The following is an 11412-nucleotide window of genomic DNA, read 5'->3' as shown; positions in this document are numbered from 1 at the left end:
CAAAACCTTTGGAGATGAAATCAAACATGCCGTTTCTGTCTTTTCAGGAGCTTCCAAAGAAGAAGGGAAAGAAGGCCAAGCGCCTATTGGGCTGCCTGTTTCCCTTCGTTAAAACGAAGAGGAAACATTAACGTCCCTCTGGACCTGGACCCCTCCGATTCTGAACCCGCGGCTGAACCCGGACCCGGTCGGGGTGGAGATCCCGCCCCAGTGGAGGAGTTCAAGTACCCGGGGTCTTGTTCGCGAGTGAGGGAAGGATGGAGCGTGGATCGACAGACGGGTCGGTGCAGCGTCTGCACAGATCCGTCATGGTGAAGAGAGAGCTGAGCCGAAAGGCGAAGCGCTCTCTTCACCGGTCGATCTTCGTTCTCCTACCCTCGGACCTATGGTCGACCGAGCTGTAGGTAGTGACCGAAAGAACGAGACCGCGGGTACATGCGGCCTGAAATGAGCTTCCTCCGTACGGTGGCTGGGCTCTCCCTTAGAGATAAGGTTGAGAAGCTCAGTCATCCGGGAGGAGCTCGGAGTAGAGCCGCTGCTCCTCCACGGGGGGAGGAGATCCTGCCCCAAGGGGAGGGTTCAAGTATGGGGTCCTGGTCACGAGTGAGGGAAGGATGGAGCGGGGATGGACAGACGGATAGGTGCGGCGTCTGCACAGATCCGTCACGGCGAAGAGAGAGCTGAGCCGAAAGGCCTCCGCGTTGAGAGGAGCCAGATGAGGTGGCTCGGGAACCTATTCAGGATGCAACGGCTCTTCTTCCTCGGGGAGCTGAAGCGGGCTGGACTGCTTGCAAACTTTTACCGGGCCACGATAGAGAGCATCCTGGGTCTCAGTGCGACCGTGTGGTACGGCAGCTGCACGGCGCAGGACAGGAAGGACCTATCCCGGGTGGTGAAGACAGCTCAGGGGATTGTGGGTCACCGTCTGCCTGATTTGGACTCAGTTTACACCTCCAGAGTCCAGAGGAGGGCCAGACGCATCGCCACAGACCCCACCCACCCGGGCCACAGACTGTTTGTCCCGCTTCCCTGATGGGAGCGGAATGTTTTGCACTATTGCTTGTGATTCTAACTCTCTCTGTGTGTATATATTGTTTCTCTAAGAAAGAGAATTGAGTTTTTGTATTTGATTTAGTATTTTATGTTCCGATGTTTGTCTTAAGCCGTGGGCCTTCACGCGATATTATTATGTTGGTGGACACATTAACGTCCCTCTGGACCTGGACCCCTCCGATTCTGAACCCGCGGCTGAACCCGGACTCCCCGACTATGAGCGCTAAAGACAGAAAGTGTCCTTTAGCAATGAAAGACAGAAAGTGTCCCTTAGCAATGAAAGACAGAAAGTGTCCCTTAGCAATGAAAGACAGAAAGCGTCCTTTAGCAATGAAAGACAGAAAGTGTCCCTTAGTAATCGTCTTTCATTGCTTGTACTTGTGACATGCTCAATGCAATAAATTTAATTTTATCTTATCTTAATGAAAGCTGAGTTTTCTTTCTTAAAGCTTTTGTTCTCTAAATTTCAGGCAGATTTTTAAACAAAATGTCCTAAAGAGATTTTAAAAAATCCTGCAGAGGTGACTTTGTTTTCTAGATTATCTAGTGATGCAGTAAAATCATCTGCTCTGATGCTTTATCTGGATCAAGAAGCATCAGAACATGAAAATCACCGATCCAGTAACAATCCAGCAGTTCCGGTCATTTATTGTGGGTTTAGTTTCTTTCTTAGCGGTAAATAAAGATCTCATTTTGTTTGGAATCCCAGACGTGGAGACGGGGGGCCCCGCGGGCATCAACGTCTCGGCTCCTATCTCCACGGCAACAGACCCTGGAGGCCGCTCCCTTGCGCCTCACGCTGCTCTCTGAAATCAGGCTGATTAGACGCTCCCCGGTCTGCGTGGCGGCGTCGCACGACCTACCCTCAGTCACCGTCTCGGGGTCGACCTCAGTGAGAGGAGGCGGGGTGTTGGGAGGCGTCCTGACCACAGGGGGGGGGGGGTTGTGTGAACGTCCATGATGACATCAACCTGGAAGGAGGATTAAACAGAGACGGGGTCAGCCCGAGGACTTGAAAGGGGTCTATCCTGGACTCTTTGTCCTTCTACAGGAGCGGCGCCTCGCCAAGCAGGAAGTCACTTTAATCTGATCTCATTTCTGCATCAACTCCCAAACGCGTCTCGGAGAACATCAGATGAACGAATGGGACGCAAACAGCAGCTCGGAAAGTGTCCCGCAACCCCCGGGGTCCGGATCCGTTCCCTCCCGATCCAGCATGCAGCTGGACTCCAGCTCTCAGGCGTCTGCGCAGCTGCAGCTGGTAACACAAGAGATCAGGCGTCTCCACGCGCCTTTGAATTGCTTGGAGGCTCCAGAAATGTTGACCCGAGAGTCCTCGCTTGCTATCACCATGGTGATGAGCAGATACACATTGTGAGTATTTCCTCCTGAGTTAATAAACTCTGGTTGATGACCCTTCAGCTGCAGATGCGCTGGTTAGAGGGGCGTGAAGTGGCCGCAGCGCCCTCTAAAGGACACGCCGTAAAATGCACCAGACCTTCCTACCTTCCTTCCTTCCTCCCTTCAGACTCCTCCTCGCTGCTGCCTCTCCTGCCCTCCACCAGAGTGCGGAGCTGTGCTGACCTTTAGTTGTCACGACGATCTCCTCCTGTCTGAATGAATGCCCCATCAGACGTGGAGCTTTCAGGAGGTGCACCTTTTTTTTCTTCATTTCTCCCAACCACACGAGAAAAGGCATTTAAATTATGGAGAGCCTAAATCTCCTTCACGCGTTCTCTTCCCTGCCACTCTGGATTTGAACCGGTTCCTCTCCGTCGCCATAGCAACCGACATGGTGTCATCCTACATGGCATGAGTGGCCATCTCACGTCGCATCCCTGATCCTGTAATCCTCTCCTGCCTCCACCCCCCCGACGGGATTATAGGCCTCTGTACCACACACACACACACACACACACACACACACACACACCTGATGGCCCATAAATCATTTTGGGTAATTGGTTCAACAGGAAAACCTAAATGGCTCTGCAGCTCAGAATGAACTCGACGAGTAATTTAACATTACCCACAATGCAACGCGGCACAAACGCATGCAGACAAACGGCCCGTTTCATTAACGGCTCTAATCCTGCTTTAATTCCGGCAGCAGACTCTTTCACTGTTTGGCAGCTAATCTGTCAGCACACACACACACACACACACACACACAACAGCAGCATACGGGTGACCTCTCAGCTCGCAGCAGGCCGCCGCCGCCACCACCACTGCCGGAGGGGATTAAGATGTCCAGGAAACACTCTTCATCACGAAGAGTAAAATCACACAAGAGGAGACTCCAGACGCCATTCATCAGTGAAGCAGTTTCCTCTTGAGCTCCTGAAGAAGGCGGAGACAAACAGGCCTCTGTCGACCTCACCTGACCCAGGTCCCGCCCCCCACCTTCCCTCACTCGCCCCTAATCATTTGGGGGAAATGTTGAAGTTGTTGTAAAATAAGCTTCCTCTCTCTCTCTCCTGGAGGTTCAGGTGACCAAATGGAACGCGCCATCACCCACTTTCAAAAACAAGCCGAGTCCTGTCGCATCAAACCGGTGACCTCGCAGCAACAGGAAGTGACCTCCGCGTCGAGGACTCGGGACAGACGCGAGACGGAGCGGATTAACCCGTCTCCATTAATGTCCCATCTCCTCCTCCATCCTGAGGGTTAGGGCCTCTCTCTTCTCCTTTCTCCTCCTTTAGGCATCACATTCCCGCTCGCTATGCGTTTGTAGGAATTCCCATTCAAGCGACGTGCGAGATCAACGGAATTCCTGCACGGCCGTCTCTTCCCAGAAGCGGCCCGGCTTGTCATTCCGATGCGGAGCGAGCCGGGCTGATAGCGGCTCCTCGCCGCAGCAGTGAAAGGATCCCACAGCTCCCATTCAGCCCAGATGAATGGGAGCATCGAACCCAGTCCGAGCCCCCCCCCCCCCCCCCCCGAGGCCCCTGATTCGTAGGATTTAAGGAGGACGATGCTTCTTATGAGGCCTCGTGTTGGTGGTCTTGTTTTAAACTTTGGTATCTCCCTCCAGCGCGTCTGGGGGGGGGGGGGGGGGGGGGGGCAGGATGCATATTCTGGAGCACCGGGGGGGGGGGGGGGGGGGGCATTTATAATAAATTGGTAATAAAACCTCACATTAAAAGTACGTTTAATAATTCGTTTATTATTTATTATAATAAATTATCGCTTATTACATTTTATAAATGTGTGTAGCTCCTTCGCATCGTCCATAGCCACGCCCCGTGCCGTGACGTCACGCGGTCCCTGTCTCAGCAGCTCTCCTCCAGTCCCCCGGGCAGACCGAGGCAGGCACGGACCGCTCGGGCTCGTCGGTGTGCCCCCCCCCCCCCGTTATAAACTTACCGGGTCGGGAGCGGATTATTGTCCGGACCCCCCCCCCCGACACGGTTTGATTTCCTCTCGTTTGATTCCAACGCAAAAAAGATGAAAGAAAAACGGAGTAGAAAGGAGGAGTGACGGCTCCACATCGGCTCTCTTCGCTCGTCCTCGGAGCATTCCGGCCAGCAGGAGGTCAGTTCACGCTGAAATGGACCCGCTCGTAGTTCTAGCCGGAGCTGAAATGGACCCCGAGCTGCGCTGCTTTTAGTAAAACAGCCATTTAACAGGACGTCGGCTGCGCTCACGCTGAAAACCTCTCGGTGGTCGCGTCGTTTTCCTGCGGCTCTCCGGCGCTCCGTAGTGTCCCGAGCCAGCCGAAACGAACTCGCCTCAAGCGGCGATACAATTTAACTTTACGACGTCTATTTACAGTTTGAGCAAATAATTCGATGTTTGGTCTGCGTTTTTGGTTCAAACGAAGTCCAGAGATGAATTCGGCTTCACTTCTGCGCCGCCATGTTTCCCCTCTGATGGAGTCAGAGAGAATTCCGTTCGCCGGACAACCGACTCTAAACGTAAATCATTTTAGTCGCTATTTGAACTCGTCATATTCTTTGCTGTGTGGTTTAAATTAACTAATAAACACGTGGAGATGAATTCGGCTTCATCCAAATGAACAATAAGTCCAGTTCTGCTGTGTTTCTGTCCATCTGTCCTTCGCACCAATCAGAACTCCTTTCACTGCTACATTGTGATTTCTAATGAAATGTCCCCTTACGGCCGGATGTCTCCGTGTCTCTGCTGGTTCCAGGACGCCGGCGTGCAGAGACGGATCCGGCTCCCCGGCTGCTCTTCCTGTGTTGTCCCGGTTGTGTCTGAGGAGCTCCATGGTGATTCTCCGTGGGGCTTCCAGGGACTTTTCCCCGTGACGTCGGGCTTTCCGTCCGTCCGTCTGTCTGTCTGAAGGAGGCCTTGCCGCTTTCAGCCTCCTTGTTTTTTTTTCACCGCAGGCTGAAAATGACAGGAGGTGACAATTAGAGTGCACCTCCTCCTGCCACTGAGGTCATCTGATAAGCTGAAAATCCTCCTTACTCCTCCATCAGCTGCCTCCAGGCTCCACACAAATGACCGACTCTTATTTGTCCTCTTCCTCTTCCTCGTCCTCCCTCCGTCTTCCCCTCCTCGTGTCTTCTGCCACCCACCATTCCTTGTCCTCCTCCCTCTGATTTATCTGCCTGTTCCTCTCCTCCTCCTTTCCCTTTCTGCTGATTCCTCGCTCTCCTCCTGATCTTCATCTCGTCCGTCTCCCTTTCTTCTTCACACACCCCGATCTCCTCCTGCCCTCTTCTACCTCCTAATTCTTCTCTCCTCTATTGTCCACGTCCCCCCCCACTCATGTTTCTCCCCCCCCCCCTTTGCTCTTTACCTCCCTCTCCCCTTCCCCGTCCATCACCACCTGGCGCTGAAGGGTCGTTCTTCCTTCCTGGCGTTTTCCACCGTGTGTCTGTCGGTCGTCTTCATCGCCTGCTCGATTCGGCAGTTCTGCTTCTCCGCCGCCTCGTCGCCGCCAGACGAGGGGTTTTTATCGCCCCCCCCCCGATCGTCACAATTATTCATCCGTCAGCTCGGTTCTGTCTGAAACTGGGTCACCAAGTTTGAGACGCACAAAAAAAAACACACTGCAGAAATGTGATGTTCTGATGTGTGGGTATAAGCTGGGTTTAAATCCTCCTACCCACAAAGCAGCAAAAAGTTCAGCTGGTGAACTTTTTTTTTTTTTTTAAGAGACAGAATTTATGCACAAACGTGTGTTCAGCGTATAGAGGTAATTACACATTTACGCTGACGTGTTATTACTAGTGACTTTGGGAACCCGCTCCGATCGCACATGCCGCCTCAGGAAGTCGCTCCAGTTGAACAGTCCTATGCAGATCTGGTCGACGCCCACCCTGAGATCCTGCCTTTGTTTCCCCCCCCAGATGAAAAGCTGCCAATGAGCCAGCGCTGCAGTGTCGGCCATGGCTGCCCACCGAATCATCAGAGTGACGAGCAACAGCCACGTCCTCCCTCGCTGCAGGTCCGAGGGGACGCTCATCGACCTCAGCGATGGAGTCAGCGGAGCCGGTCTCGGCGACGTCAAAGGTCCGACGCTCACTTTGTGTTACGGCATCGTTAGAACTTTAGAAGTGTCTGTTCCTTCCGTGTTCCGTGTATTCTGACGAGGAGAGCTGAAAATAGGAAACGATCCAGTTTGTCTTTCTGGACCTTGACGCAGATCAGGTCCTCCTTAGCCGACCGGTCCGTTATGCCTGAAGGCTCTTCACCGCAGCGTTTGTAGAACTCAACAAGCCTGATTGAAGTGCTCTTACCTGAAGTCAGGCCCAACCGGCTCTTTGCAATCAAGACGAATCCAAAGCATCATAATTAGAGCCTTACGTTGTCATTCCGTCTTTTGCCTTTCAGTGCCTTCTCCCAGTGCCTTAAGGCTGGACACTTCGGCCTCCTACGGAGACGCACAGGAAGTGGTCGCCATCAAGGATTATTGCCCCAGCAGCTTCACCACCCTGAAGTTCTCCAAAGGCGATCGCCTCTACGTTCTGGACACATCCGGTGGGGAGTGGTGGTACGCCCACAACAACACAGAAATGGGCTACATCCCGGCCGCCTACGTCCAGCCAGTCAACTTCAGGGACTCCTCGCTTAGCGACAGCGGGATGATTGACAGTCTCGGGGAAGGATATGAGGATGGGTCAAAGGAGTGTGGCGGTTTGGGAGAGTGGACAGGGACGAGCCACAAACCCTCCGTGAACCCCTTCACCTGCCCATCGGACCGAAACTGCAAAGACATCGGTGGCAGGAACTCGTCGGACCTTATTCTGTTTGACGCACTGGCGTCGCCTTCATCTCGCTCAGACTTCGATACCGGCACAGTCACGGCCAACGGGTTCAGCATCTGCCCCCTTAGCAGTACCACCAGCGGCAGCCCAAACCAAGAGGACGAGGTCGTGCCCAACCTTCAGAGGACCAATCCGTTTTTTAGGAGTAAACGTTCCCACAGTCTCTCAGAACTGTCCGTTCTGCAGGCGCAGGCGGACCCAAGCTTGCCATCTTCAGGATTCTTCTCGGGCCTGCAGGCTCCTGCCCCGGAGCAGTTCCAGAGCCGAGAGGACTTCAGAACTGCTTGGTTGAACCACAGAAAACTGGCCAGATCCTGCCACGACCTCGACTCCCTGGGTCATAGTCCAGGATGGGGCCAGACGCAGCCGGTGGAGACCAACATTGTGTGTCGCCTGGACAGTACCGGCGGAGTTGTTCAACTACCCGACACCCACATCAGCGCACACCTCCCTGACGGCCACGTCAGCCGTGGAGACTACCAGCAGATCTCCATGAAGGCCTTACTAGACCCTCCGCTGGAGCTGAACAGTGACCGTTGCTCCACCATCAGCCCCGTGGTGGAGATCAAGCTCAGCAACATGGAGACCAGGTCTTTCATCACGTTAGAGATGAAGGTGTTGGTAACTGTGAAGAAGGAGAGTAGTCACAGCGCAGAGATGCTTTGTGTCCGAAGCGACTGCAAAGAAGGGCCCTACACGCCCATCCCCAGCGCCTACATGTACGAAGACACCGTCCAGGTGCAGCTGGACGCTCTGGAGCCTTGCATCTACGTGGCTGTTGTGGTTCGGTCCCAGAAGCTCAGCCAGAACACGACCGTGTGGGACCACATGCAGAGGAAGGTAACTCTGGGGGTTTATGGACCCAAGTACATCCACCCTGCCTTCAAGACGGTTGTGGCCATGTTTGGGCACGACTGCGCACCCAAGACCCTGTTGGTAAGCGACGTCGGCCGACAAGCTAGTTCCAACCCCCAGTGGCCCTCCAGCTGTGGGGGAAGCACCAGTTCATGCTGGGGTTCCCTCAGGACCTCCAAGTGGGACTGTACTCCAACATGTCCAACTACCAGGTGAAGGCCGGCGAGGGTTCGGGTGTGATTCGCGGGTTTCAGGTCAAACTGGGTAAAGTCAGCAGGTTGCTGTACATGATCACGTCACACAATCCCAACATCATCTCAGACTTCACTCTCAGGGTCCAAGTCAAGGATGCCGTGGGCTGCATCCTCACCCAGTTCTGTGTCCAGACCCCCCCGCCGCCTCCAAAGTCTGGCGCGAGGATAACGGGCCAGAGGAGGTTTCTGAAAAAGAAAGAGGTGGACAAGATTGTCCTCTCGCCGCTGGCCGTCACCTCCAAGTACCCAACGTTTCAGGACCGGGGCGTTACAAACCTTAAGTTTGGCAAGTTGATCAAAACGGTGATTCGGCAGCACAAGAGCACTTACCTGTTGGAGTACAAGAAGGGGGACGTCATCGCCGTGCTCAGCGAGGAGAAGATCAAACTGCGAGGCCAACTGCGGACCAAAGAGTGGTACATCGGATACTACCAGGGAAAGATCGGCCTCGTCCACGCCAAGAACGTCCTGGTTCTGGGTAAGGTGAAGCCCATCTATTGGTGTGGGCCGGACCTAACGACCACGGTGCTGCTGGAGCAGATCCTGAAGCCCTCCAAGTTCCTCACGTACATCTACGCCACTGTGCGGACCGTTTTGATGGAGAATGTGGGCAACTGGAGGGCGTTCGCCGATGCGCTGGGGTACCTGGATTTGCCTCTGGATTACTTTTGCCGGGCGGAGCTGGACAACGAGCCCGAGAAGGTCGCCTCGGTTCTGGAGAAACTCAAAGAGGAGAGTACGAACACGGAGAACAAGGAGAGGAAATCCTTCCAGAGGGAACTGTTGATGGTAAGAAACGCTCTCTTCCTGTTTATGCGCTGCGTTCACAAACGCAGGAGGCTTCGATGGACGCGCTCGCGTTGGCCGTTACCGCTCGGATGAATGTTGAGGGGACACGGGGGGGGGGACACGGGGGACAGCAGGCGGGAAGCAGGGACATTACAGAGCGGATGCTTTGTCAGGGTCCCTCGTGTCCCTCTGCTGCGAGCCGAGCTGAAGACAGCCTCACTTCCTGAACAGTCACTTCCTGTCTGGTTGACGAATGCCTTTCTCACCAAGCGATTTCTTTCAGTAGAGTCTCGGGCACTTTATTATGGGATGTTGTTCTGCAGCTGTTCACACAAAGTCAAAGTAAAGTGGACAGAGACTTTCCCAATTCTCACTTTCAACATTCCCCTTATTATTAATGAATAGTTAATTATGATGAATACATGAAATTAATGCCTTCAAACTTCAGAGCCCAAAAACAGCACGTGAAAAATGTTCTGATTGGACTGGAGCCTCCAGGCTTCCATAGCTGACTCGCTGTGCTAACCTGCAGCAAGGTGAGACTAGTCTCCCATCTGGATGTCCAACCGGCTCCGCTTGCTTTATCGGAAACATTTCAAACCAACATCCCGTCGAGTTTCGTGCTAATCTGTGTGCTGGTAATCTGCAGCCCGACCACGCGCGGTGAGCTAATCCGGTTAGCGCCGTCATCCCGCCGCGCTGGAGGTAAATGCGTCCAAAGTCCGGTTTCCTGCAGGACGCGAGCTTCACGCTCCACCTGAGCCGACAGCTTGTGAAACGTGAGCAGCCATTGATCAGGACGGCGCCGGCGGCGGTCCGGGGGGGAGGGGGGGGGGGCACCCGACACCGCCCCTGCAGATCCGTTAGCGGCGTGACTCGAGTTACGGAGGAGCGAGGAGAATAGTTTAATAATAGATCCATGAGGCGGCGCCGATCGCCCAGAATCCAGTTCCAACCCGGTTTATTGATTTAATATTCGCTCCAGTTTTAAGACGAGTCGATCCGGCTACACAGTTAAATGTCGCCGCCCATCTGACCTCCATGACCTTTATGTTAAAGCTACTTCCTGTTGCGCCACCTGGCTGCTTTAAACCCCCGCCCCCCCCCCCCGGCGCTCTTGCTCTCGCTCCTTTCCAGGAACGATCCGCTCGGCTCCTGTTGCCGGTTCAGAGACGGACCGGAACGCTGTTCACCAGATGCACCTGTCTCTCTCTCTCCCTCTCTCTCTCCCCCCCCCCCTCCCTCTCTCTCCCCACCACCAGGCCCTGCTGAAGATGGACTGCCAGGGTCTGGTGGCCAGGCTGGTCCTGGATTTCGTCCTGCTGACCACGGCGGTGGAGGTGGCGTCCCGGTGGCGGGAGCTGGCCGACAAACTTGCACGAGTGTCCAGACAGCAGATGGAGGCATACGAGGCCCCCCACCGGGACAAGAACGGTCTGCTGGACAACGAGGTGAGACGACCCCCCCCCCCCCCCCGTGCCTCCTTCCGTTCCATCAGCCCGTCCTCTTCCGTCCCCCTAACCCTGATCCCGTCCCTCCAGTGCATGTGGAAGCCGGCCTACGACTTCCTCCTGACCTGGGCGGCGCACGTCGGGGACAGCTACCGGGACGTGATCCAGGAGCTCCACCTCGGCCTGGACCGGATGAGGAACCCGATCACCAAGAGGTGGAAGCACCTGACCGGCACCCTGATCCTCGTCAACTGTCTGGACACCCTCCGCAGCTCGGCCTTCTGCCCCACCGGCTACGGAGACTTCGCCGTGTGACCGTCGAGGATGCGTCGTCACCCTTTTCGGGGTGAGGCTTTCCCCGCCTTCAGGCCACGTTTGAATTGTGGCGACTCTGATTGGTTCTCGTCCAGAAGTAGACGTCCCATTGGACGCTGGCGACACTGGAGGATCTGCTCCTTTTTATTTTTATCCTTCTCTCTTTTCTACCTCAGCCTTTGTCTTCATCACTTCCCGTCTCCATGGGAACGTCTTCCCGTCTCTCGTTTCCCTCTTACCTCCCACCTTTGATGTTTTGATCTCCCTTATCCCCCCTCTCTCCACTCGTTCACCCAGAAGAGGACACCTCGGCCCCTTCAGGATAACCACACCCCTTCCTGGACATTTTGTAGGCGGGACCTGTCCTATGTGATTCTGATTGGGTAAGACTATGAGCCAATCTCAGTGCTCATACAGGAACTTCACCAGCGAAGGCCATCCAATCAGCAGGCGGGT

The 11412-nt window shown here is 54.7% G+C and overlaps 1 protein-coding gene across 1 annotated transcript; it reads left to right on the top strand.

Moving 5' to 3' along the window:
* The first annotated feature begins 6413 nt into the window (after positions 1-6413).
* sh3bp4a (SH3-domain binding protein 4a) lies at positions 6414-10956 on the top strand. Its single transcript, XM_068756242.1, is given in 5 exon segments — positions 6414-6537; positions 6859-8256; positions 8259-9190; positions 10453-10641; positions 10732-10956. Coding segments are annotated over 5 exon segments (2868 nt in total).
* The last annotated feature ends 456 nt before the right edge of the window (positions 10957-11412 follow it).

The sequence above is a fragment of the Brachionichthys hirsutus genome, chromosome 24, assembly GCF_040956055.1.
Source record: "Brachionichthys hirsutus isolate HB-005 chromosome 24, CSIRO-AGI_Bhir_v1, whole genome shotgun sequence".
NCBI lineage: Eukaryota > Metazoa > Chordata > Actinopteri > Lophiiformes > Brachionichthyidae > Brachionichthys > Brachionichthys hirsutus.
This window is presented reverse-complemented; position numbering and strand designations above follow the sequence as displayed.